This window comes from Notechis scutatus, chromosome 1 (assembly GCF_049901735.1).
Source record: "Notechis scutatus isolate UNSWTSFEM ecotype Mainland chromosome 1, rNotScu1.2, whole genome shotgun sequence".
Classification (NCBI taxonomy): domain Eukaryota; kingdom Metazoa; phylum Chordata; class Lepidosauria; order Squamata; family Elapidae; genus Notechis; species Notechis scutatus.
Window position 1 is genome coordinate 86,757,930 of NC_142009.1, and position 26,738 is coordinate 86,784,667.

A 26,738-nucleotide genomic window follows, 5' to 3' on the forward strand; every position below is an offset into this window, starting at 1 on the left:
CCTATTGCCCTGAAACATATTTTGGGTGAATTTGCCATTCATATCACTGGCCTTATTGATAGGGATTTCCAGAAAAATTGATGAGCTGTCTGAAGAAATGCTTCACTTGGCACTTCTGGAACCCAATGCAGAACAGTTTCATGAAATGGCTTTATGTTCCAGGATGGATGGAAAAAGAAAGATTCCTAACTAGAGAGATGAAAGTTAAAAACAAGGATTAATAGAAGGCCTTTGTTTTGTTTAAGTAGTGGACAGGGGAGCTCCAAATTCTGGCAAGACCCCGCTTAACTGCTAAGTCTTTCTTCGTATGCGTGTGTTCTAGCCATCCATCCTCCTGCAGCTGTGCCTCATCCCCATTCTCCAGAGACTTTCCATCTGGCCAGGGATTCAGCCCAGATGTTTTCAGAGACATTTCCCTTTCCCATCTATACAGACATCACTCTGTGGCAATTCAGGAACTCGATAGTTTGGATTCACTTGGACAGGAGGAGGATGTGTTTTAGTAACGGAATCACAGATTAATTTCAATCCTCCCTTGCCTGCCCTACTAAATCCCCAAACACTCAACAAAACCACAAAATTGGCTCCCGGAGCAGGAAAAAACCCAATCTAGATACACAAAGGCAGGGGGGAAAAAAATGAAAGGGACTTAGTCCCAAAAAAACAAGCAAAAGAACATCACAGTCATTCAAGCGAAAGACTCGCCTAGTGTTAAAGGAATACTGTATTAACGTTTCAGAGCGAAATTATACATCAGTAACCATTTCTCAAAATATGATTCTGTGAACAACACAAAGCCCCATGGATGAGTTGCCATTCAGCACAAAAGGCGGCAATACTTAGAGACAAGAGGATGAGATCAACTGCCCACTCTCCCTTTTTAATTCAAGGCACCCAGAGAATTCCTAAATCAGTTCAGAAAAGCACTGCTTCCCACAACTTTCTTTTTCTTGATCTACATTCTTCCTTGCACTCTTCCAGGTGAATTTGTTTGTCACATAGCAGAGAGAACACACACACACACACACACTATATGAATAACATTCCTTTCTTTGTTCTTTCCTGCTCTTCCCATCTGTCTAAACCCTGTCCATTCTCCAATCCACAGTTCATTTGAATAAGCAATTCATTGGCAGAAAATCAAAAAGAAAGGTTTTTAGACATAACTTCCTCTTATGGCAGTCTACAAGAAATGCAAATAATGCTCTTGAAAGGCAAGTTTCTCGTTTGTTGGTTGAGCATTTATCATTTCTGCAACACAAATTAATGGCTATGAATTTTAAAAAGCTGCTTTGATTTTTATGTGTGAATTGCAATTGCTTTTGGATTGAAATTGATATACACTCAATAAAATGAAACTGGCAACAGCCAGGAAAAGTTTAATTTCTCTATTCTTGTTCATCACACAGGACCAGTGACATGCGTAATCCTTCAAGGACTAAACATGATGAGCTTAGCTGCTTAGTCCCACTGCCAGTACTATCCCTACAGTCAGATTAGCAACCCTAAGGAAAAGGGCGATATATAAAACAATTCAGGGCAATAAAACACAACCCTACATTTTAAATTGGAAGTACTCGAACAGAATTCTTGGCTCAGTCTTATATCTATTATCTAAACCAGAGGTCTCCAACCTTGGCCACTTTAAGCCTGGAGGACTTCAACTCCCAGAATTCCCCTGGGAGCTGGCTAGCTTTGCTTTGCTTTGCTTTACTTTGCTTTGCTTTGCTTTGCTGGCTGGGGAATTCTGGGAGTTGAAGTCCTCCAGGATTAAAGTGGACAAGGTTAGAGACCCCTGATCTAAACAACTTGGAAACAACTCAATTCACCATCGAACATTTTCTCAATGTGATATCCTTCCCAAGGATATGTTAAATGAACCAGAGGTGGTATTCAGCAGGTTCTGACCAGTTCTGGAGAACCGGAAGTGGAAATTTTGAGTAGTTTGGAGAACCGGCAAAGACCACCTCTGAATGGAGATTTTACAGTGCCCTTCCCCTGCCATGCCCACCAAGCCACGCCCAAAGAACCGGTAGTAAAAATTTTTGAATCCCACCACTGATAACATAAGCAGGGCAAAAATTGTATACAGGATGGAGCTATGTTCTTTATGTCCTCACATTTTCTTTATCTTTCATTCCTGCCTTTCCCAACTTTGTTTGCAGCTGGAATGTGGGAAGAAGAACTATATATATGCTGAGATATTGGAAGGTGACTTTCCCTCACATTTGAGCTACAGCCTACTATGTTCATTGAATCCAGGATTAACCTGAGAGCTGTCCAAATGGATACAGATCCCCTTCAGAGTGATTAGTGAGAAAACAAGAGTAGAATAAATAGAATGTGAAAAGTGGACTACTATGCATTAGACACTACACCTTTCCCAAGCTTTTCACTCCCGTTTAGTTTTAATCAGCTTATTTTGGTATACTTTATTCAGTGAATAGAATAACTTAATGGAGAGGAGGATTTTCACTCTTTGATTGGCCAATAAAACCATGGCAAATATGGTTGGAACAGTTAGCTATCTTATTTTCTTGTGGAATAAATACTACTGCTTTCTAATTGCCTAGGAATCACCCCATTTCACTTGTCCTCATGTTATAATTATCATATGCAGAAAATAATATCTAGCAAACGAGAACCTTCAAAAAAAGAAGATTTTTTGAGTGATCACAAGGCTGAATTAAAAAAAAAATGACAAGCTTCCTCTGAATTAAATTTTTATCCTTTTGGAATTTCAAAGATTGAGTAATCTTCTGCTGCTTTCTAGCAGTACAGTCCTTGTCACTCTCATAATTTTATGACATTCTGCTACACATCCTCCTTTTGAATATAAAAAATTAAAAATCATAATTTAAAACATTAATATCCAACTTTTTGGTTTGCCTGGGCCGCACTGAGTGAAGATAAATGGTCTTGGGCCATATATAAAATATAGTTAATGCATATAAATGCACATAATAATGTTAAAAGTTTATGATCTTGTGGGGCTTCATTATCAGTTGTCCAGGACTGCATGCAGCCCACAGGCTGGACATGCCCAATTTAAAAGATTTCAAAGTACAAAATATTCAGAATTACAGAGAGCATTGTCTGGTATTAATGTTTGCAGACTAATAAGCATGTCATATTTGGAGATACACTTTTGGACATTCATTTTAGTGCTAATAATTTTCTCTAGTATCAACAAATTATTGATGTAGTCAGAGAGCATCATAACACCACAGTTATTATGCCATGATGTGGCTTTACGTACAATGATCAAATAGTGCAAATCATGGTATTTCCTGTGACAATCTATGGAAGTAAAACTTCAAGAAACAGAATAGAAAGAGTATTTTCACTGTTGAACTTTGAAGTTGGAGGAGATTCCACCAAGGACAACCAGGAAAACAAATAGGTCATCAAATAAATCAACTCACTCAAGACACAAACGATCAAGTTTAAATCATCCTATTTCAGGTATTTTAAGGAAAAACTATCATTCTGGAAAAAACTCTAATGCTGGGAAAGGGGGAGGGAAAAAAAGATGACCAGCAACAGGGTAGATGAATTCATTTACAATGGTGATGAGTGTATCATTGGAAGACTTGAATAAACCAGGTCAGGGACAGATTTTCTCCGTGTGGTCACTGTGAGTCAATTCCAACTTGATGGCAATCAATCATAAAGGTATTTGTCATTGTTGGAAAATGATGTTTTTTTGAAATGAAATTTAAAAGTACTGTATGAAGAAACAGCTCACTGTATTGTAATTGAAAACTGATGTTCTCCTCATAGCTACTTTTATAGCAAATCCCACTGCATTTTAATTTTGAAACACCTCACAAAAACCACCATTGGGCTGTATGTATGAATGTATCTTATGACTGAATGTCATACTCACAATTTGATCTGAACTGTTTCCAATGTGCAGTGAGCGATTTGCCAAATCAAAGCCACCAAAGCTGCAGGTTCTCTGTGAAACAAGGCAAATTTATAATACTTTACCACAAAATCAGCATGGTGTCAATTGTTTTCTCGGGTAGAGAAGACACTAGAGAAACGTCTCAATTGTACAAATAACAAAAGCAAGCATGAAAAAATGTTCTGGATTATGTTCATGCATCATGTTCCCTTCCTGGACTTTTACTAATTATTTTATTGCTTCATACTGGAATCAGGATCTTCAATAAAGGAGTTTTAAAACTATCTCCTAAGTGAGGAATAGTTTTACATAATCCCATGTTTTGGGAATCATTTGGGCACAGAATATTAACAACAACATGTTCCACTTTATTGTACTTGAAATAGACAAAAGCCTTGAAATTTTAAGCATCTGCCCAAATGGTTGATTCACTCAATAATGACATCTTCAATCTCTGAACTGACAATTTCCACTTTCAGAGACTACAACCAAGGCCTGTATGGAGCAAAGCAGTTTTCATACTACTACAAGAGAGAATACAGATATGTGCAGTGGCATAATTTTGCAGAAGTAATTAGAGAAGTAAGTTGTTCTCAAAGAAACATCTCAAGCAAGAAACACTGACACTGAATACAATAGTTCTGCTTGCCTAAACAGGTCAGCGTAATGACACTAATTTTCTTTTTAAAGCTGAAAAACACAGCCAAGTGAAAGCATATTTACTTGGTGCTTAATAATGATCCTCATATGTAAAGTGTTCATTATTGAAAAGATGGTAGCCCTTTGGAGCTCAATAGAACTGTCCAGTTCCCTTTCAGGTCTACAATACAGATGTTTGCCTTTTCCAGAAATAAATTGGCTATTTCTATGTTTTGAGCTATGCATTTATATCTTGTCCTTCAACCTTATTCCCTCTGTTTTTCTTCACCTTATAGAAAAACAACAGCAGCAATCAGGACATGGTCATTATCCTTCATCATAACCTTTGTAAATAGTAAATGCTGTATATGTAATATCTCATTATTAAGTCTGCTACCAATTAAAACATTAATAAAAGCCAATTATGAGCTCTTCTAGACAACCTATATGAAGTATGTTTTTTATCCTCATGAAACAAGCCTTTGCTGTTGAACATATAATTGTATTACTTCCATGAAAACATCAATTTAACAAGAAAGTCAATAGCAAAGGAATGCTACAACAATTTTAAAAAGTTATTTCAGAAAGTTTAATATCAAACAAGGATTACAAGGATTTGGGGGTCTTCATGTATTTGTGTATGCAGGCAGTGAGTATGTATGACAGCAGAATTCACATGGATGGTATATGGAATCATACACGCATACAAAAAACTTCACAGTTCCAAGTTGCTTTTTGGCAATGTGCTATATATGTTATATTTCAAGGAACTGTATTATTATGCTTGCTATTATATAGTTCATTACTTTCAATTACTTCACAAAAACATGCTAAATAAAACTATAGATGAAGAGACTGTATATCCTTAAATGAAATGATCATGCACATACTTTAAAAGTTCTAGGCATGCCTTTGCCACTAAAATAAATTTAAATTCCCAAAACATATGTAAAAGCAACACATGTAATATCAGTCGTATTGACAAGGGATGACGTAGCTCCTGAGGTTGCAGTAAACATGAATTATAATCTCAGAAGAAGACAGTGTAGAATAGTGTCTAAAATTCACAAGCAGAGTATAAAGCATCTGCTCTTCTTAAAAGAGAGCTTAATCCAAGTTTTCACATGAAAAAAAAGGAGAAGAGATATAGCTTTTTTCTCCAATGATGCAATCTAACACCTCCTAGTTATTATTTTATTTTATTATTTATTTATTTATTTATTAGACCAATTTATATAGCCACCCTTCTCACAAGCAAGCAATTCTGGGCATGGTACAACAGAGCTAAAAGGAGTTAATAAATACATTAAAAAGTATGAAAAACCAAACTAAAACAAACAAAAATAGACAAAGGGATGTTAACAATAATGGAGTATCTCACTAGTTCATCCATTTCTGGGGATCCCAGCTCTGCTGCCATAACCAGATCTTGAGGGACCTCCAGAAATTCAACTGTGACAAGGGTAGCTGATAGTGGGGGAGCAATTTTAAGACCTGTGGACTTCAACTCCCAGAATTCCCCAGCCAGCCATGGTTGAACACACCTGGGTTATAGGCTGTAGGTATGTAGACTTTCTAGCCTATGTCATGTCATATAAGGATGTTTAATTCTTGCTACCAATATTGGCAATACAAAGTAAATAACAGTAACAGGATTACAATCAAATAATTTGCAGGACAAAATAGTTTTAAGAGTATGTTATTGCCTCTTATATTCACCATCTGAAATATTCTCTACATACCATCTTTGTCAAAGAAATTATTGTAATAAAATATGTTACAAAGTAGGAAAGAATCCACTAACATACAAAGCATTGGAGAAAAATGATAAATTATCCTAGAAAAAAAAATTAGCAGCTTTACAATGGCTACTAGCCAACTGAAGCCATAGTTTACAAGTTAGCAAAAATGAGATTTTTGTCTGTCAGAATCAATTTTTTCCCTCAAGTTTCTTGGAACGTTAGTCATGATTGCCTCAACCCGAGACCTTGGTTCAAAAATATAATCCAGCTATGAACTTCCCAGATGGCTTTAGATCCCTGGCTCTCATCCTTACTTTTCTATATTTGTTCTGGGAATTAAATATTTTATTTCACAGAGCAATTATGCACTGCAATCCTAAGCACATTTGCCAGGGCAAAGGATCTGTACAGATCTTTGCCTGGTGAAAATTAAGAGTGGCAATCTTTTTTTTAAAAAATAACATCTGAGAACCATATTTTCTGAGAAGAAAGTTATCAATAGCCACACAATGTGATGATGGATGGATCCTCAGTCAAAAAAATAGGTAGGATCCCCCTTTGGCCCTCTAACTCTTTCTTCTTTATGTGTATCTTTTTCATTTATATATCAATTTTCTCCTCAATTCACTGCTTTTCTTTCTCTCTTTTACATACATACTCCTTACTTCTCCCTCACTAGTCAGCATACAGAGATAAAGAATAAGCTGAGATTCCAATCTGAGTCCCTCTACTTCTTCTACCCCTTCATGAATCATAACATTTAAAGGAGTTAATGATGCAGAGTACACAGAAATTTCATTTCTCCACATCACCCACTCATCACCACTACTAGCTTGGCAGCTGGGAAAGCCACAATTATGCCGAGATTGCAATGCAAGGGAATTGCTTTCCCTGGATATTGTCATATGCAGCATAATGAGCTGGTTGGTGGGCTTGCAGCCTTGCAACTGTGCCAAAAAAAGCAATGGAAATGATCCCCCCCCTCCTTTTCTTCTCTGATGAAATTGTCTTGCTGCAAGTCTTTCTAAAGGGCTTGAGGAAATCGGAATTTATTAAGGAGCAAAGATGCTGGCAGAGGCTTAAGGTGGGCTGCTCTGATCAGAGGCTGCTCTGGAGAAATATGGAAGTAAGCACAGAAAAAACAAACATATCAGATACATATGGAATATTTGGAAAGATATAAAAAGTGCCAAAAAAAAACAAAACAAAACCAGAGATGAAGTTCCTGCTCTAGTTTGATCTATATAGTATTTCTACTCCTTTTTAGGAAGGATTCACCGCACCTTTTCATCAGTCACATGGCGCCAGTTTGAGAAGGTATTCCAAACCATAATTTAGAGGCAACGGGTGAGCTTTTTTGTCAACCTAGTAAGGTGGAAAGGTGAATGATGACCTACCTTCCTAAAATTCTGTATCTCTAAAACTCTAATTTTCTCCATATGATGGGCCAGAGAGCATCATCTGAACCACCCCACAGTTCCTCAGTTCAGAATCTATCATCTGAATGCACTGTACAACTGGCTTTAATTAAAATTATATTTATTTTTGATTTCTCATGCCTTTATTATTTTTATAAATAACTCAGGGTGGTAAACCTGAGTTTCCATTTCCTCCTCTTATTTTCCCCAGAACAACAATCCTGTGAGGTGAGTTGGGCTGAAAGAGAGTGACTGGCCCAAGGTCACCCTGCTGGTTTTTATGGCTAACTCCCACTTTCCCCCCTGACCACACAACCCCACCCACAAAAAAGCCCCCAAAAAAAAAATTTAAAAAAAAAAAAAAGAGGGGGAGGAAAAAAAGGGGGGGCAAGCCCAAAACCACCCCCGGAAGGGAGGGGCGGGGGAGGGCCAAAAACCCCCCCCCAAAAAAAAAACCCCCCCCCCCCCCCCCCCCCCCCCCCCCCCCCCAACCCCCCCCACCAAAAAAAAAAAAAAAAAAAAAACCAAACCCCCCCCCCCCCCCCCCCTAGGGGCCCGACAAAAACCCACCCCCCCCCCCCCCCCCCCCGCCCCCCCCCGGGGCCACCCCCCCCCCGGGGCCCCCCCCCCCCCCCTCTAGACTGATACCTTAACCACTAGTGACTAGACAAAACTGGTTCTCTCCATGTATTTAGTTACGTATTTATTTATTTATTTCTTCTTAATATTGTTGATTCAAGCAAATATGGAACATAAAAGCCATTTTCTGTCCGAATATGTCCTTCTCGTATTTAGTTGATTCTAAAAGGCAAGGATTTTCCCTTAAAATGTTGTCAGTTTAGGAACAAGGAACGAGAATAGCGTGTCTCAATATTTATTAGAAAATCTCATTGGCCAATAATTAGGAGAAGATTGAAGGGAGAGAAGAGAAAGGCAATGAAATGGTAAACCTTTCAAACTTCATGATGAGGGGAAAAACAAACAAACCCCAAGCAATGCTGACTGCAACCTCATGGGAGCTTGTGGCCACCTTTGGTGAAAACTCACAGACTTTTGGTGGATTCTCAAAAGAACCCTTTTTGTACAGCGGTCGACTGTAGAAGCCCACTTCCTCTTTGCCGCCGCCTCTTCCTCCAGTAGGCACCGCCTCAACTCCTGTTCTTCACTTTTGCTCAAGGTTCTGTCAGTCACGGGCCGCACCAGATGCGATAGGTTGAGGTGACTGTACAGGCTTCTTTCCACCACATATGTGATGTTGAACTCGCTGACTGAATTGCACCCTCGAAGCCTTCTGTTTGAGAAGCCACAGCTTCCACCTCTTCCTAGCCTCTTGGGTTTGTGATGAAGCAGCTGCAGATCGCAGATGGAAGGCGAGACACCTTTCCTAGCAGGACGCTGACAGAGAAAAGCTCTAGAACATGAATAATTAGGATCTGCCTTTTTTAGCCGGATCTGCTTCCTGACACTCTGGATTTCCTCCAAAGATACCAGGACATGATGCTTGCACCTGCTGTCATAAAAGCAAATGCTTTCTTTACTTACCCCATGACTGAGAGAGCCAAGGTTCTTCATTTCTCCATCCGTTAAAGAACGACAAACTTTGGGTATTTTATCCTCTTCTGGATAAGAAAAGAATGTCCCAAGCTTTTTGGGCGGTTTTATAAGGCCACGACTATCAGATTTACTGAAGGTCTTCAGCAATTTCCTGTTTGTACCCCAAGTGTCCAGGCAGCTGGATGAGGGAGATAAGGTCAGTGAATCACTTTCATTATCTGGCTGTTTTTCACAGGAATTATCCAAAACGAATGGTTTCTTGTGAATTCCAGAGTAAAGTGCAGGTCGAGCATCTGGTCCTGTGGGAGTATCAAAGGAGTGATCATCCACACCTGAAAGGGAATATGCCACTATATTAGTTCTCAGTAGCTAACGTGGTTGCAACAAAAGAAGAGAGGGAGGGGTTGTAGAGGGAGGGAGGGAGGGAGGGAGAGGTGTATATCCCAAAGTGAAGACTTCTTAGTCTTGTTCGACCAAATACGTGTGAGGATAAGTTAATTCAGATAGTCCTTGACTTACGATCACAATTGAGCCCAAAATTTATGTTGCTAAGTGTTAAGTGAGTTTTGCTCCATTTTGTAACCTTTCTTGCCACAGTTGTTAAATGAACCAGAGCAATTGTCAAGTATAGTAACCGTGTTACTAAAAACAGGGTTGTAAGGTGAGTCTGACTTCCTCACCTTGTCAGGTGACCAAAGGTGATCACATGACTCCTGCACCACCATAAATATGAGTCAGTTGCCAAGCATCTGAATTTTGATCACATGACCATGGGAATGCTGCAACCGTCATCAGTTTGAAAGACAGCCATAAGTCACTTTTTTCAGTGTTGTTGTAGCTTTGAATAGTCACTAAATGAACTGTTGTTAAGTCGAGGACTATTTGTAGTTGAAGAACAGAAGAATCTGGGCACCATCAAGGAATAAAACAGATGCATAGAAGCAATACTGGCCTATTGATGGGTATTAGTATTAGATGATTTTTTGGAAAAGGCCAAATCTGTGCATAAAATAATTAACCTAACTGAAAATAAATTTCAATCCTAAGAATACAAAAAGAAAAAAAAAATCCAATAGTGAAAAGTTGAAAGGAATAGAATTTACTGTGCAAGAATAAATTCAACTATTTATACGCAGTTAATAAAGTAAAATGAGAAATAGATAGGAAGATCAAAGGAAAACCAGATGCAGAAGACTGAGTTTATGAATGAAAGGGGAATGCGGTGTCAGTTTTCATATATTTAAAGGAGTGTAAGAAGGAGCCAGCAGCAGCAGCAGCAGCTCTGGATATAGTCTATTTTGTTTCTAATACACACAACTGTCAACGATGCCAAAGAAATGAATTTAACATTAGAAATAGGTAGTTTGGGCTTAAAATAGTGTCATCAATTGTGAATTTATTGCCTGTGACGTTTGTGTGCAATAATCTTGCAAAACAGTGGACAGAATTTCTGTCTGAGGGCGTTTTTCTTACAGAATGTGCCATTTTAAGTAAGAAAGGGCGAAACTAGGGAAGTTGCACATCTATGATTACATGGAGGAGTTAAGGAAAATGATAGGTATCATAACCTATCCTCTCTCTCTATACCTATAGTCAAGCTGAATATAGTGAAAGTAATATATGAATAGAAATACTCTATTTGAAAAGCTGTATTTTTTAAAATTCCTTTCCTCCTCCTTCTGCTTATTAGTAGAGGGGAAAAACCCACACCATATTATGATATATTTATCCACTTTGACAGTAGAACAAGATATAGTAGGGAAAGAATCCAACAAAATACATTGAATATTTGACTTTTAACTCGAATGTTTCATTTGGATTAAACTCAAAACTTGCAATACATTCACTCAGTTTTTGTACACTAATTTGATTCTCCTCTCAAGTAAAATCCTGAAAAGTATGCACTGGGTTTCGTCAACTCTAAAAAGGCTAATGTTGTACTTAGAAAGGTCACAGCAAGAAATGTCTACATATTTATAGAATAGCAAGAGCTACTACTCATTGTATGAGAAAAAAAGAAACACAAACATTTTTCAAATGTTGGCTGGAAGAGCAGATAACTAAAAGATTAAATATACTACAAATTAACAGTCACATATTTGCATTATTCTGCAGACTAAAGCTCTACAGAAAATAAACTAATCTAACTTAAAATGATTACATTTCAATCCTAAGAATACAAAACAAAAGCCAATTGTGAAAAGCTGAAAGGAATAGAATTTACTGTGGGAACACCTTTGCCTAATGGCATCAGAGACATGTCTATGAGGATTTCTCCAAAATAGGAAGGCCAGAATCTAGGTATAGTTATGGCATTGGAAGGTTGGGGAGCAAAGAAAATGGCAGATGTTGTGTTCTAGTAATCTGGTCTCAAACGCATTCCGGCTTTTGCTTGAAGACAAATTGGCAACTAGTGGAGTTAAACACAGATCTACCTACAACTGGCTCCCATCAAAAGTTCAGATTTTGATGCTGATGAAGGCTGAAATGCCCCCTTTTGACTTGCAACACAGTCATCAAAATAATAAGCTATTAAGGCGATGTATCACCATAGCAAAGGACCAAAAGTGCATTGGTCTCAGCCACAAAAAATGCTTCGAGTTAGAGGTCAAATCTAACCCTTACTACAAATATAGTGTGTCTATGTATGTCAAGATAAATTCCTATCCTCTGTTGATCTTTCTTCCCGGGCCAAATATGGATAAGTCAGGGGTCATGCAATCCGCTTTTGCAACCTTCTGACAAGCGAAGTCAATGGGGAAACCAGTTTCACTTAACAACCGTGTTGCTAACTTACAAACTGCAGTGATTCACTTAACAACCGTGGCAAGAAAAGTTGGTAAAATGGGACAAAACTCATTTAACAAAGGTTTCACTTAGCAAGAGAAATTTTGGGCTTAACTGTGGTCATAAGTTGAGGACTACCTGTAGAGTAACCGAGTATGGAACAAGTTTTCTTTGCCTTTGATTTCGAGAGCTTGGAAAAGGTCAGAGTTCCTTAAATATTTTTATTATCACCCAAAAAACAAACAAACCCCAACCCAATCACATCTCTATCAGGCCTCTCTTTTCCTCTCCTGAATTTAAATGTATATAATTAGTTAGTTATTAGTTATTGCTGCAGAATAATAAAAAAAATAACAATATTAGAATAATAATTAGTTATTGCCACAGAATAATATTTAATGTCTATCTGTTATTTTACTTTTTAAAATCAATTCCAAATAAATATTATAAAAGTGAAGCTCACTATATTTTACTTTAGAGGGCTAAAATCTCTCTCTACTGTGGAATCAATTGTGGCATTCTCTGACTTCTATGCAAGTGATACGTGTCTATTTTCTGACAAGCTCATCGTTCCTGCTGAAAGAACCATTTGCCAAACTTGGAAGGGTGTGGTGTCGGTCCAGCAGATGTTTCAGCATCCCATGAGAAACTGACTCGCTTTCTAACCCTATGGGATAAGCCCCACTTCCATTTTCTCTTACAGTTTTTCATCCCTCCCGAACCACACAGCTCATTTACGAGTCACATTTCTTGGCTTCAGAACTTGCAGGAGGAAAAGTGACAGAGGCTTTAGGAAAAAGAAAAAAATAATCTTTTTTAAATCAGAAGGGTAATGTATCTTTTGCTCTTACCTGTACTCTGCTCCCTGCAAACTCTTAATCTGGTACTCGCTATTACATTTCATTAATGAAAATTTCATGAAACATTAGTCACTTCCTGGAAAAGTGTATAATACTCACTTATATGCAGATTCTCCTACTATACTGATAAATGCAGAACTAAGAATTCTAATGAATTTGGCAGGCAAGGTTATGGGACCAGGGAGCCCCTTTTCTTGATTCTGTCCCGTTTCTGTCCAGTTTCAGGAAGAATTCTGCTTGGCTGATAGCGCTTTCCGCTCCGGGTGCAACCCTCCCCCCCCCCCAAAAAAAAGTCACTTTGGGATTGCAGATTTTTGTAGGATGGGAGGGTAGGGGGAAGGGGGCGAAAGTTCATCTGATACAGTCCATCCATCTACCAATAATAACCTCTCTATAGCCTTTTCACTTGAGACTGTCCCCAATAAATTATGTTGTAATAAAAGAAGCAAGACTACCCAGCCACACACACACACACACACACACACACACACACACACCCATAGTAGGTAACAGTACCTAGAAAATAGTGTACAATACAGTACAGCCATAAATTCAGACCGCTAATGCAAAGAGCTATTCTGATCCGGCTGATTTATATGAGCACAGGGCATAAAAAAATAATAATCAATTCAGAGGGCCACCAAATGTTTCTTCTTTTCTTTCCTCTGGCAAGTTTCTCATACTCTTTTTTCCAAAGGGATGGCACACCCACCCTCTCTTTCCCACCGTGCCTGCACATCTTCTCGTGAAAGCTGCCAATTCTTACCTTCAGTGCTGGGCTTTTTAATTTCTTCCACTCGAATTAATTTCTTTCTCACTCGGCGAGTTGAGTTGACCAACTTATGCAGTCTCTTAAACTTCACTGATTCCTCTGATTCATCATCTGATTGCTCTCTTGACTGGCAGGGAAGCAAAAGGAAACGTTAGGAGAGGAATAGTTGCACAGCTCAAGGCAGGGAAGCGTCTCTTTTTCCAGAGTCCTAAAACAAGGCAAATCCTGAAACCTGAAACAGTTCTTCTCTCATCCTGAATATTCACAATTTCTTCTCCCTCCCTCCCTCCCTCCCTCCCACACGTACACAGAGTACTTTAAAAAGAATGGAACATACCATTTTCACTTCTAAATTAGCACAAAGTAAGACCTCAGACACCGAAACGTGTTCCAGTCCTCATCGTCCTCTCTGCCTTGGCACATTGTGTGATAATAGCAATCTCCACGTTGCTTTCCTACACAGCCCAGGCAGGACACTGTCCTAGCACTCTGAGCCCTGTTAGTTAAGCTCCTGTGGTTTGGGTCAGGCAATGGTCTTCCTGGCCTGGCGGAACTTCACATTGAAAAGCCTGGTTAGAAACTGCTTTTCTGCGCTGAATTGAAACACTCTCATTGACTCCTTTTTTCCAGCCTTAACAGGGAAAATCAAAAACAGCAACAGCAGCAAAAATGAGGAGATGGGAAGGGAGAGAGGGGGGGAGGGAGGGGAGGGGAGGGAAACGAAGAGGAGAGCTCATCCTCTCCACTCCGATGTATTTTATTAGTTATAGTCATAGATTTTTTTTTCCTTCTCTTTATCCCCCCATCCCGGGCTTCTCATTCTAAAGATTCTCAAGATTGTCTGTTAATATAGACCGAGCATTCCTCAAGAATTGACCAAAGGAAAACTCTGACCTTTGCAGGCTTTTAGTTTAGCCCATATTCCCCAGCTTCCCATTTGGTCTCACATCAGATGCTGCCTGCTCCATTCCAGCTGTTTTCCCTCAAGTATCCAGCATTACAGAGACAGAAAGAATCCTCCCTCTCCAGCAGCAGTGACACCACAGCCTGAAACAATCCATTCCTTGTGAACCAAATCAGAGCTCTCATTTTCAAGCCAGACCCAGCGCTCAATATGCTACTTCCTCTGTTTGGCCCCATTTAGAATTTCTGTGTGTGAAAGTAGAAAGGGGGAGACCAAAAGAAAGAAGGGGGGAAAAAAAGAAGAGGGGGACTTAACTCTTGGCTTTTACAGTACAGAACTGCCACTGTACAAGGCTTGCATTCCAAGGAGCGGAGAAGATTCCAGCTGGAACTCCCCAAAGGCTCTATTTCGGCCTTTGCTTTCACACAAAGCCCTGATCAATTCATCCCAGTTCCAGCCCCCCAGCTCAGAACCCCAAGAGCAACTTCCTGTGGGTGAACTTTGGGGCATTTCAGTTACCAGGTTGAAATTGGGCCTTATTGTCTAGCTGTGTTTTAAGTCAGACAAAATAGGCCTTATTTAACAGCAAATGTATATAATGTCCCTATGTATCAAGCTGGGGACGCGATGGCTCAGCGGTTAAAGACGCTGACAGCCCAGGATTGAGTCCTGAGAAACGCAGGACAGGGTAAGTTCCTGTAAACTCATCCAGGGGTGGGACTCAAATTTTTTAACAACTGGTTCTGTGGGCGTGACTAAGTTGGTGGGCGTGGCTTGGCAGTCATGTTATTGGCTGGACGTGGCCAACTCAATATCACTCACATCGAGGCATGCATCTCCTCGCCTGGCCTCTCATGACTGTAGGGATGCTGCAACAGTCGTAAGTGTGAAAAATGGTCATGTCACTTTTTTCAGTGCCATTGTAACTTTGAATGGTCACTCCACACAAGCAAGTACCAGCAAAGGAGGGGGAAAAAACTCCAGAGAAGTTCCAGAGACAGGAAGTCTAGTCCTACCAAGAAGGTAATAAGCGTTAACGGAGAGGCAGTTTCTGTAAGCAACACCAGAATGTTTCCTTCCTGCCTTCCTTACAGGATTAGGCCAGTAATTTCTTCTCCGAACTGCTTAGAATGTTTACAACCGGTTCTAGCGAATAGGTGCAAACTGGTAGAATCCCACCCCTGAACTCATCCCAGCTCCTGCCAACTGAGCCGTTTGAAAGCATACAAATGCAAGTAGATAAATAAGCACCACTTTGTTGGGAAGGTAACCGTGCTCCATGCACCTTGGTGTACAGTCACGCTGGCCAATGACCAGAGAATTGTCTTCGGGTAACGAAGGCACTACACATGGAGGTATGTTTCACACCTGAAACCTTTACCTATGTATCACACTAGCCACATGGGACAAAGCAGATCAATTGCCACCTACTTCCCCTTCTGAGGGTGCATAGGACTTGGTCCACAGTCTTTCAATGATCTTGGAGGCTCACCTTTGCCATTGTCATTTTTGAACTGTAGTGCCCAGAACTGGACACAGAATTCTAGTCGAGTCTGACCAGGGTAGGGTAGGATCAAATGATTATTCCTTGTGATCTGGATGTCTCAGTTTCATTCTTTGGGCCATTATTCAAACAATTTAGCTTTATGTGCAAATATAATATATTGTCCTGCTTGGACTCTAAAATAAAATACAGATACACTCTTTCTCTTTGCATATGTGTAAGCATTTTCCGAGAAAAATGCTCTTCGGAGATGCTGCTGCGTTGAATGCACATGTGTTATAGGAAACGTATGAACTGGCCCGACGTTAAGTAATTCCCTACACAAAAAGGCGTTTGCATATTAATACCAAAAGGGAACATTTTACAGCATGTGGCACTTTGGCTATCCCACTCAGTGGTCAGAATGCTTCCAATTCCACAACTTTGAGTTGTTTGCATCTACAGGCATGCATGCCGCTTTCTGCCTGAAAATGTTTCGACATAGCCAGTAACTCTGTGCCAAAAAAATAGGAAAAAAAAAAAAGAGGGCCCCACAACGTGTCATTCTACAGAGTGATTTCTTTGCATATTTCAAAGAAGAAAACACATGGAATACTGTAAACAGGAACAGCTTGGTTTTCAACCACACTGTAAGCCCCCACCCCTTTCATTCAAAAGCCCCTAATGGCTCAAGTCTTAATTATTTTGGCTAATGTCGGATGCAGAAATTCTGTAGTGAATGCTTAAGTGTTTCATTTCTAGTTTCCATGGCAACATTACATCAGATTGCAGACAGCTGGCTCCACAGTTTTAAACCATAACAAATTGACCAAGCTAGTTCAGAAAATTATCCTGCTTTAAAGAGATAGCATGCTATTCAGCCGCCAGCAAAATAGGACAAGGCCAACAGGGCTCACTTTTGGCAAATATAGGAAGGCGGACTCTTTTTCCCAGCTTCTTTTGGAACAAGTGCATCTCTGACACATCAGCAGTGTTCTAATATCAGCAAAAAGTGGGTCAATGCTGGATGAAAAAGCACAGGGGAAATCAGATCAAGAGCATTTGTAGTTGTGAAGTTCTCCAACAATAAACTGAAACAAAACTTTTGCCAGATGGTCCAAAGCTTCCCAACCTAGTTTGCTTGGAAGTTCTCTGTGATTCTTCATTAACGAAGTGGGATTAGAAGTCAGGAAACTGTTTCAGTTGCTAATATGATCTTCGTAAAAGAGGGATAGTTTTCAGTTTTCTCTGCAAGGTGTGACTCCACTGAATTCTGTATCTCAAGCCAAGCTTATTCATATAATTTGGGGAAGTACGTATTTACCATCTAAAGCAAGGCTCTTCAAACTTGGCAAGTTTAAGACTTGTAGACTTCAACTCCCAGAATTCCTGAGCTAACATGACTGAAGGAGGAATTCTGGGAGTTGAAGTCCACAAGTCTTAAACTTGCCAAGTTTGAAGACCCCTTATCTAAAGAAACAACTCCTGAAAGCCACATTTTAAGGTTTCTGTTTCTTGATCTGTCTACATTTATTGCTTCTTCAGTCATGATCTGCTTTCTAACTATGCCAATAAAGTCCATCTAAGAAATGACTAATTAACATACCAAATTACTGCTTAACTCAGGGGTGTTATACTAGTTTAACCTTATTTCCTATCGGTATCACAACTAATTTTTCTTTTCATGGCTATGTGATTACTTACAAGAATAGGTGGCATTTCAATAAAGAAAATATATCTTATAATATATTTTATTGCATTTATCTAGAGATAGAGTTTCATGCACGTGTTAGGCATCCCTGCTTAAATGGTACAATTCATTCAATTATCAAGTAAACAAAGGCTATCTAATCTTTACATATTTCTGCAAATATGAATGGAGTCTTACAGTTGTTCAGAGATTCCCAAAAGGGGCTGATTTGTTAGGCCTATAATTCTACAGATAAATGAATACTTTGAACCCTCTAAGGCTGGGACTGGAGTTCCATCTACTTTCAATGTACATTAGTTCTTCTGAACAGCTGTGTGAGGACTTGAAAATAAATACAATTCATTCTTACAAAACAGGAGAAGGCTATGTAAAAGAAAAACAAGAATCGCTTCCAGATAGCAATTTTGATTCTGGCAAACATTGTTAAGAAATGGAAATTACACAAAACTGTTGAAGTCAAGACAAGACCTGGAAGAACAAGAAAAAATCCACTAATATTGGTCCCCAACTATTCCGCCCAGCAGATCAGAAACCATAGAGTACTGCAAACAGTTTGCTAAAAAAATTAGCTGACAGGGGTGTCAGCTAATCCATAGTATTGTCAGTCTAAAGGTGCCCACTTTTCTGTCAGCTGGACATTCTATAGCAAAGTAGCTGGTTCTGTAATAACCGAAAAATCTGTGGTATTTATTACATGTACAAACTTACACCTCTTTCTCAATTTTAACTAACATTTAAATAAGATGGTCCAATGTTTTCACAAAGAAATAGCAATGTACAGGTAGTCCTCAACTTACAACAATTGAACCCAACACTTCTGCTGTTAAATAAGAAATTTGTTAAGTGAGTTTGTCCCATTTTATGAATTTTCTTGCCGCATTTGTAAAGTGAACCACTGAAGTTAAGTTAGTAACACGGTTGTTAAGTGAATCTGGCTTCCCCATTCACCTCATCAGAAGATCGCAAAAAACACTACAACCATCATAAATATGAACTGGTTGTCAAGCATCCAAATGTAAATCATATGACTCTGGAAATGCTGTAACAGTCATAAGTGTAAAAAACGGTGATAAGTCACTTTTTTCAGTGCTGTTGTAACTTTGAACAGTCACTAAATGAACTGTTGTAAGTCGAAGACCACCTGCATTATGCTTGTGCAACAGGATATCATCACACCCTCTGTATTGGAGCTGCAGTTCCTGGATTTCTTAGCCACCAAGTAGCTTGGTTAAAATGATGAGAGAAGCAGAACTAACATATTTGGAGAATCTAATCATTTGTTTGCCTACTTATCTAGATCAAAGCTTGCCTGTACAAAAGCAACCTTTTCTAAGTATTGGATTCAAATAATTCCAGAGGGATATAAATAGATGATTAGTCCAGCACTATACACAACATGTTCTGTATTAGCCATGCTAGATTTCCAAGCTCAACTTGGAAAAAGTCGAAGGATTTGCTAGTCCATTTTAAAGAGGCACTGTTGTCTCTTGTTTAATTAACTACAGTATTTATCTTCCTCCAAGTAGATTTTTTTAACCAACATTTTTACTCATTTGCTTAGATAATTGTTTTGTAAAATCAATTAAAGGGGGGGTAACTTTTCAAAATCCCTGAATCTTGTTGAGAAAAAGCAGTTAGAAAATTAAATTTTAATCAAAAATGGAAAAAATATGTCTGACAGAGCATGTCTTCAAAAAAGACATCAAGTAAGGGAAAGGAAAGGATCAAAAAGACTCCGCATGCTGGCTTATGACATATATAGCCACAGAGAGGAGCCCTTCCTGTTCTTTTTTCCCCTTTGCAACAAGGGAAATACATCCTTTGAATATTATGTGACAGGCTGGATGACTTACCAGCTCTGGCATTTAAGAAGCCTAATACTCTGTTCTGAATAATTCTCCCTTGAGGGCTGCTCTTCTCAGCTGCGTAACTCTAAATTTTAGACTTATCTACAGTTTACTTAAGTGAGTGATATCGGACTTCACTTTCTGACAAAGTGACTGGATTTGGGAGCCACACAACTTGATAGAGCATTCGTTTTACTAATGGCCATTTCCTATATGAAGAAAATGGGGAAAAAGGAATAAAAAAACACAACCCATTGGCTGCTTTCTACCCATATAATTCTCTATCTCCGGAAGAGAGGAAGATGTTACAGATTATAACTAAATCTATTCAGCACAAAGACAGGAAGAGAGGAAACAATGCCAGCTTTCTTGCACCAGAGGTTTACTGACACTTTCTGACCCCCTCAGTTCCTTAATAATTGCCAATGGAATTTCAGTGACTGAAAAATGGGTGGAGAAGAGCAACTCATAAAACACGATTGCACCTCTGCAAAAGGAGTTTGAAATGCTAAGGAACAGAAAGCTCTCACTGAAAGATGGATATACAGACAGATCTGAGCATTACTCAAAGAATGACTAACAATTTTGTCCTGGTTTTATTGGGTTAAGAGGGTTTTTTTCCCCTAGAAACAAGATTCCCCCCCCCAGATGTTTTCAATTACTATTCCTATTAATCCCTGACAGGATGATCAATAGTTAGGGACGATGGGAGCTGTTGTAACCCCAAACATCTGGAAGGACCTAAATAGAAGAATGCCGGCTTAGAACATGCAATTTTATTGCAATTCTATTATTTTTTAAATGTCCTATCTTCCTGCATTTCTTTCAAATTTAATTATGTTTGCTTTGACGTAACTACTAAAAAGCTTATGTTAACAATTCTAAGAAACTAGAATGGCAGGCACTTGGAAAGTGATTTTCTTGGATACCAATAGGCCTGTGAGATCTTCATCGGAAATCCGTATTCTCCATGCTTCCTATTCCAATTTAACCCATATATAGAGGCTGGGTCCAAGATCATTCAGTTGTCTTCCACAGTTGAGAATGGATTTGAATTTAGGTATTTTGGGGCTGTAGTTTACTATATCACATTTTAAGAAATAAGGTCAAGTACAGAAAACTAAACTAACTTCTTTACATCTATTAGCTTCGTGGAGGTCTTGAGTTATGTTCCTTTAAATATATATATATTTGCTAAGAACTTAAAAGCAAAATGGTATCTGAACAATGAGTAGCTATACATTTCCAAAATGTAATAGAATTCATTTATTAGTTTTACAACATTTGAGCTTGAAATTATGTAATTGACAAAATAAATCCATAAGTCCCAATTTCAACCTGGTAAATTGCATCAACTTTCTAGGGTCTTGAAGAAATGGGAGGACACTCACGTCAAATGGAACATGGAAAGTTCAACATAGTTTAACTCTGCATCCATCTAGCATGTAAGCAGTAACAACAGTTTCTTCAATCAATTTGCAAGAGTTCTCTACTGTGTGCCAGTCTACCTGGCATCTAATGAACAAGCATGCTCCACTGGCTACTTTAGCAAGAAGCACACTGAATATTAACTGATAAAACAAATAGGGATTTTCTTTTAGGTATTCATGATGGGAAAATGTTGTAATTTCAACTGAGGGCTTGATTCAATAATGGAATAGTTGCTGAAACATGTTTCAAAAGATTGGTTCCAGTCACTTATTTAAAAAACATTTACCAAATAAGTTCCTTCTTGATTCTGGGGTGTGTATATATGTACACACACACACACACAAAGTATGCATGCATGTACACACACACAGCAAGACATTACAGAGTTATGTCCTGTTATAGAAACCTAGTTCCCTTTTTGAACAAACTATTAATAGAATTAACTATTAAACCAATTTCATCGGAACTATTTAATCATGTCATATTTACATGCCATATGGGGTAAATATGTTGTCAGATCACCACACAAATACTGTATGCGTATTTGACTGATCAATATTTAAAATCATAAGGTTAAAACTCTTTTACAAGTTGTATAATACAGCCATTCTTTCATTTCTGTTTTAAAAATAGTTTCATTAAGTTACAGAGAGAAATCACCCTAAGAAATAGCAAAAAAGAAAGAAAGAACGCCTGGTCTCATTGAAAATTCAGCATATTATATTGCCTATCCTGATGGTTTTCCAATAGCTTGGACTATAATTCCCATCAACTCCAAATAGCATAGGAGAATTAGAAAGTGCCAGGTTTGGAATTACTGAAAACTATACATTTTTTTTCCTCCCTATGGAACTATGAAATTCACATATTTGAAAATGAGGAGAGTTTTAATTTTGATTTGTATATATGTTCCTGTGAGGCAGAGGTCCAAGAAATTCATTACTTCTACAGCATCCCCTGCTGGCTGTTTCAACTTGTTAAGCCTTGATTTTCCCACTGAATATAAAATGAGAATTTGAAAGTTGTCACACGTAGGAAATGAGAAAGGAACTACAGGGCAAGACAGTTGGAAAAAACAGTGTTAATGAAGCTCTATTGTTCTGTCCAGTACCCTTGGATCTGGAGCTCAATTAAACTGTAGCTGCACAGATGTAGTTTGAACATATTATTAACTTCCAATTCCATTTAAATCTCACTGGCAAGGATCTATTGTTCTATTTTCATTTGATGGCACAGAATCGAGCATGGCAGCAACATGCAGTCAGAGAGGCATTTGGTTCATGTAGGATTGCTTTGGACATTGGCCATAACTTTGCTCTGTCATAAGGAGCTCCCTGAGTTGCACTGCCTAATGCAAGCTAGCTAGTGAATTGCACTCTGAACCATCTTAAAGTTTTTCATAAGCCCCTCCTGAGGAGAAGAATATATCTGTCATTATACAGTCTTCTGTAACCCAATTCTCTGTTGCCCTGGCTGAGCAAATGATTGGATTTGTGATCCAGCACATCTAGAAGGCTTGAACACTTCTATTATGTTGATTCCTTGAATCAGAGATGTGGGAAAAGGTATTCAAATACTATACAATTAAAATTTTCTCTTTGAGTGAGGAATGGAGCAAAGAATTAGATTTTTTCCCTCCGCCCATCCCCAACAAAAACAGAATACGTTGAATACATACTTAATTCTTATATAATTTAGATTTTATGTACTACCACTTAATCATACCATGCTGCCTTTTACTAATCTCATGTTCCCCAATGAAGAGATTTTTGAGATTTTAATTACTAGAATTCTCAACCAAGATGGAAACTTTAGAAGATGCTCTTCTGTAGGTACTGAACATGGGGAGAGACAGAAAAAAAAATGAAAGAACTAATGTAGCTGAGAAGTTAAGGATAACAAGAAACAATGTATTAATTTACTGAAAATATATTTAAATGCTGGCAATAAGTAGGAGGAATAATACATTACTTTTTGGCACTGACAGTGAGATTTAAAAAAAAGATAAATTTTAAGGCTGAAGCTAATATTAGTAGTCATTTTTTAACTGCCTTAAGGCTATTTCACTAAGACAAAATTATATATAGTGATAAACAAATCTATATATGGATAAAATGAACCCAGGGAGATACATATTTATTGTACTTTAGAACAGATTATCACAACATGTTGACTCTAAGCTGCTTTTGATGATGTTATGTTTTAGTAATGGTTTTCCCTGCTTCTGTTAATTATATTTATATTTGCAGATATTACTTGAGTAATAACTTGTGATCTTATTAGAAGTTTCACAAGACACCAGCAGAGAGAACCACTGAAAAGCAAAAATGTCAATATATTACACCTTTAATATTAGCATTGTAATCTTCTCTTCTACTTTTCTCCTCCCCCTTATCTCATCTGTGTTAATATTTTTCTGTGTTAAATATGATAGTTTTCTCAGAAAGTCTTGTTTTCTTGTTACTCATAACATGTCACCAGACACTGACAGGGCTATACTACTATTAATTATAATTAGAACACCAGCTCCACCTTGACTGATAAGGTGGGTTGACAATCTCTGAAATAAATTGGAGTACTTCCTGTCTTAACATTCTTTGGGTTCAAGAAAGATTTTTGGACTTTGAAATGTGGTGTCCTTTTCATCTGTAGATGAACTTGAACTTTTTTGTTTGTTTATCTGTCTGCTATTGACAGGATAATGACAAGATGTTGGGTGGAGTGAAAGTACTTGTTGCTGTCTGTTTGGCTGCTGTTCTGGAGAGTCATTGAAGGGTTTATTGCTGAATCAACATATTTTAAATTGGATATTTTGCTTTCAGATCACACTGTTAAAGAGATTTGGAGAACTCCAACAATTTTAAGTTGATTTTCTTGCTCCTTTATGAAATGTACAACTTGATCTGTAGTTGTAGACATTGATTTCTGGAACAGTAGACTAGATTCACTGACTTCTGGAAGTAAAGAGGTCATTGGGTCATTTGAGATTAATTATGGTTTCTAAATTCCTTCAAATTATGATCTGATAAGTACGTCCTTGAAAAGCAGGACTGGGCTTATGATTTATGCTAAATCATAAGGTAATATGTTTTATTTTGTTTTGACATGTTGAGTGAACTTAATCATTATTATAAACTATGGCTTATGGCTTAATTTGTACAAACTCAATCAATTGTAGTTTATTGAACTCATCATAATTAATCATTAGTTCTATGAGTAAACCCATAGTAAGTATAACAAAATATTTATGAAAAGTCAGCCTGAATTACACCATGACACATCACCACTTCTTAGAGAACACACACTAGGAAAGATGTGGAAAAGTTCCCTAAACTACAAACTGGACATGGAGCTATCAGAATACTGAAATAAATCTCTCTGAATCCAATGCAGTCGCCAGTTTGGCATGTTCTAGAATAGTGGTGGCTAAACTTTTTGGGCTCCTATGCCAAAAATTGTGGGTGCACTAGTGCGCGCACGCTGGCACACCAGCACCCAAAATGCGATGTCTGTTCCCCCACACCCCCTGGGCATGCAATCTCCCCTGCTGCTGCTCCCTTACCTGTACTACGCCTCACAGCTGATTTTCTGCCGGTTTGAGGCCTTTTTTGGCCTCCCAGAGGTTTGAAAAAAGCCTCTGCAGGATTTACAGGATTGAATAATAGGCCCGTTTCGTCACTTCCAGTATTACAGGAAGTGATGAAATGGGCCTATTCGGCCTGCAAAGGCTTTTTTCAAGCCTCTGGGAGGCCAAAAAAAGGCCTCAAACAGCCAAAAATCAGCTGTGAGGCGCGCACATGCGCAGTGAGGTAAGTTTGCCTGCAGCTCGAGTGCCATAGTTTCGCCATCACAGTTGCAGAAGGTCAGAGATGGACTGGTCTAAACGGAGCATATAATTAAGAATATACCGTGTTTCTCATATAATAAGGCGGGTCTTATTTTTTTGAGCCGAAAAAATGGCTAGGCCGTCTTTTCGGGGTGACTTAATTTCCCCCCTTGCATCTTCGGGCGGGCGGCGACGGCTTGGATGTTGACCTTTGGCGTTGGTGGGGCACTTCGATTGGGGTCAATGCAGGCAGCACCATATCCAGGTGTGCAACAAAAGTACTTCCTAATGGCAAGCCCCCACCATTCCCCCATTTCGCATATTTTAATATAGGCCTTAATTTGGGGGAGGGGCTTAATTTCATTTCATGCCTATAAAACATGATGGGACTTCCTATTGGGGGAGGCCGTATAATTAAGAATATAGTAGTAACAGACAGCAGCCTTACTGCAGATAAAGGGATGATGGGTAACTTGCTAACTCTTTTTAGGCTCAGACAGAGACCAAACATCTCAATTTGCCATGAGAAAAACCATAAATAACAAAAGGTGAAGAGGAAGAAGCAAGTTCAATATTAATTAAATGGTAAAATAGGACTTTTCCTACTTTTATGTTGACCTTTCTTTCAAGAAGTGCTAGAATAAAATAAAAAGACTCCTTGAAATTAAAATAAAAAGCCTGGAAAGATATTTGACTGCCTTTAGAAATAAGTACAGTTCCTCTGGTGGGTCTTTGGAAAGAAAGATAAGATCTGGCTAACTTTTGCTCCTGTCCAGTTCTACCCTAAACTTCTCTGAAGTAAAAATACCCAACATTCAATCCTCGTGGAATTTATCTTTTATATTTCTATAGGTAGTCCTACAACTGGAATTTTCATTGTATGCTGTGACAGTCATAATTCAAGGCACCCACATGACTGACTCAATTTTTTTCTGGTTGTCATTAACTGAATGCAGCGGTCCATAAACCAAATTGCAGTTATACGACCATGGGATGCGTCAAATGACCATAAATTCAATTATTACATTTTCATGCTGCCATCTCCCCACTATAATGGACTCTGTAGGCCAGTTGCCAAATGTGCAATATGCATTTCTGTGACTACATGAGGGGGAGGCCATTGGACCTGCATATCTTGGTCGTCCCTTTTTGGAGGGGTGTCATACCTTCAATTGGTCAGTCAAGGATGGAAAGTCAAGGACTACCTACAATTTGAAGGTCTTTTTATTTTCCATTCCTCTAATGACATTCAACTACTGTATGTTTTTAAAAGTCTATAGTAACCATGAACTTGGTAGAATCATACGGACTTACATTGCAATTGGAAGAAACATCAAATGTCGGATAAGGACTTTCAGACCATTCAGATGCATCCAAGTTTCCTGATTGCCGATGTTGAGTTTCATATTCCTTCAGCTGAAATGAAAATAAAACGAAGAGTAATCCCTCAGTTTTCTCACTTGCTAAAAGTATATTTATTTGGTTTAATTTTTTTATAAGCAAATAATTGTTGAAGAAATTAAAGCTCTGTTAGTATCAGTACAAAACAATTATGAAGGTATTTTTGTTCTTTAGATGTTTATTTATTTAACTATTTATATTGCTTATTTATTAATAACAAAAGAAAAAAGGGCAAAACATAAAAATGATAGTGGTAATGTTATATACATTGCCAAAAAGAAGGAAAAATATATAAAAAGTGCTGTATCAAAAAACTGAAAAATACAAGAAAAGACATATCAGTACAACAATAAAGTTACAATTTTTATAGATTTGTGTAATGCAAGTATTATTCAAATATGTATATATTTCTAATACATTTATATCACATCTTTTTTTAACCTACTGTACAAG

The 26,738-nt window shown here is 38.3% G+C and overlaps 1 protein-coding gene across 4 annotated transcripts in view; it reads right to left on the bottom strand.

Moving 5' to 3' along the window:
• Positions 1–26,738, bottom strand: part of LOC113411241 (SAM and SH3 domain-containing protein 1) — a 583,123-nt gene that overhangs the window by 23,524 nt on the left and 532,861 nt on the right. For 3 of the 4 annotated variants that reach the window (XM_087970319.1, XM_026666233.2, XM_087970306.1), the window contains exons 8-11: positions 26,199–26,300; positions 13,677–13,809; positions 9,252–9,595; positions 3,890–3,961 (exon numbers count right to left, since the gene is read on the bottom strand). In XM_087970319.1, coding sequence (XP_087826445.1) covers positions 3,890–3,961; positions 9,252–9,595; positions 13,677–13,809; positions 26,199–26,300 — 651 coding nt within the window. The remainder of the gene's footprint in view (positions 1–3,889; positions 3,962–9,251; positions 9,596–13,676; positions 13,810–26,198; positions 26,301–26,738) is intronic. The other variant, XM_087970299.1, reaches the window with a different exon arrangement.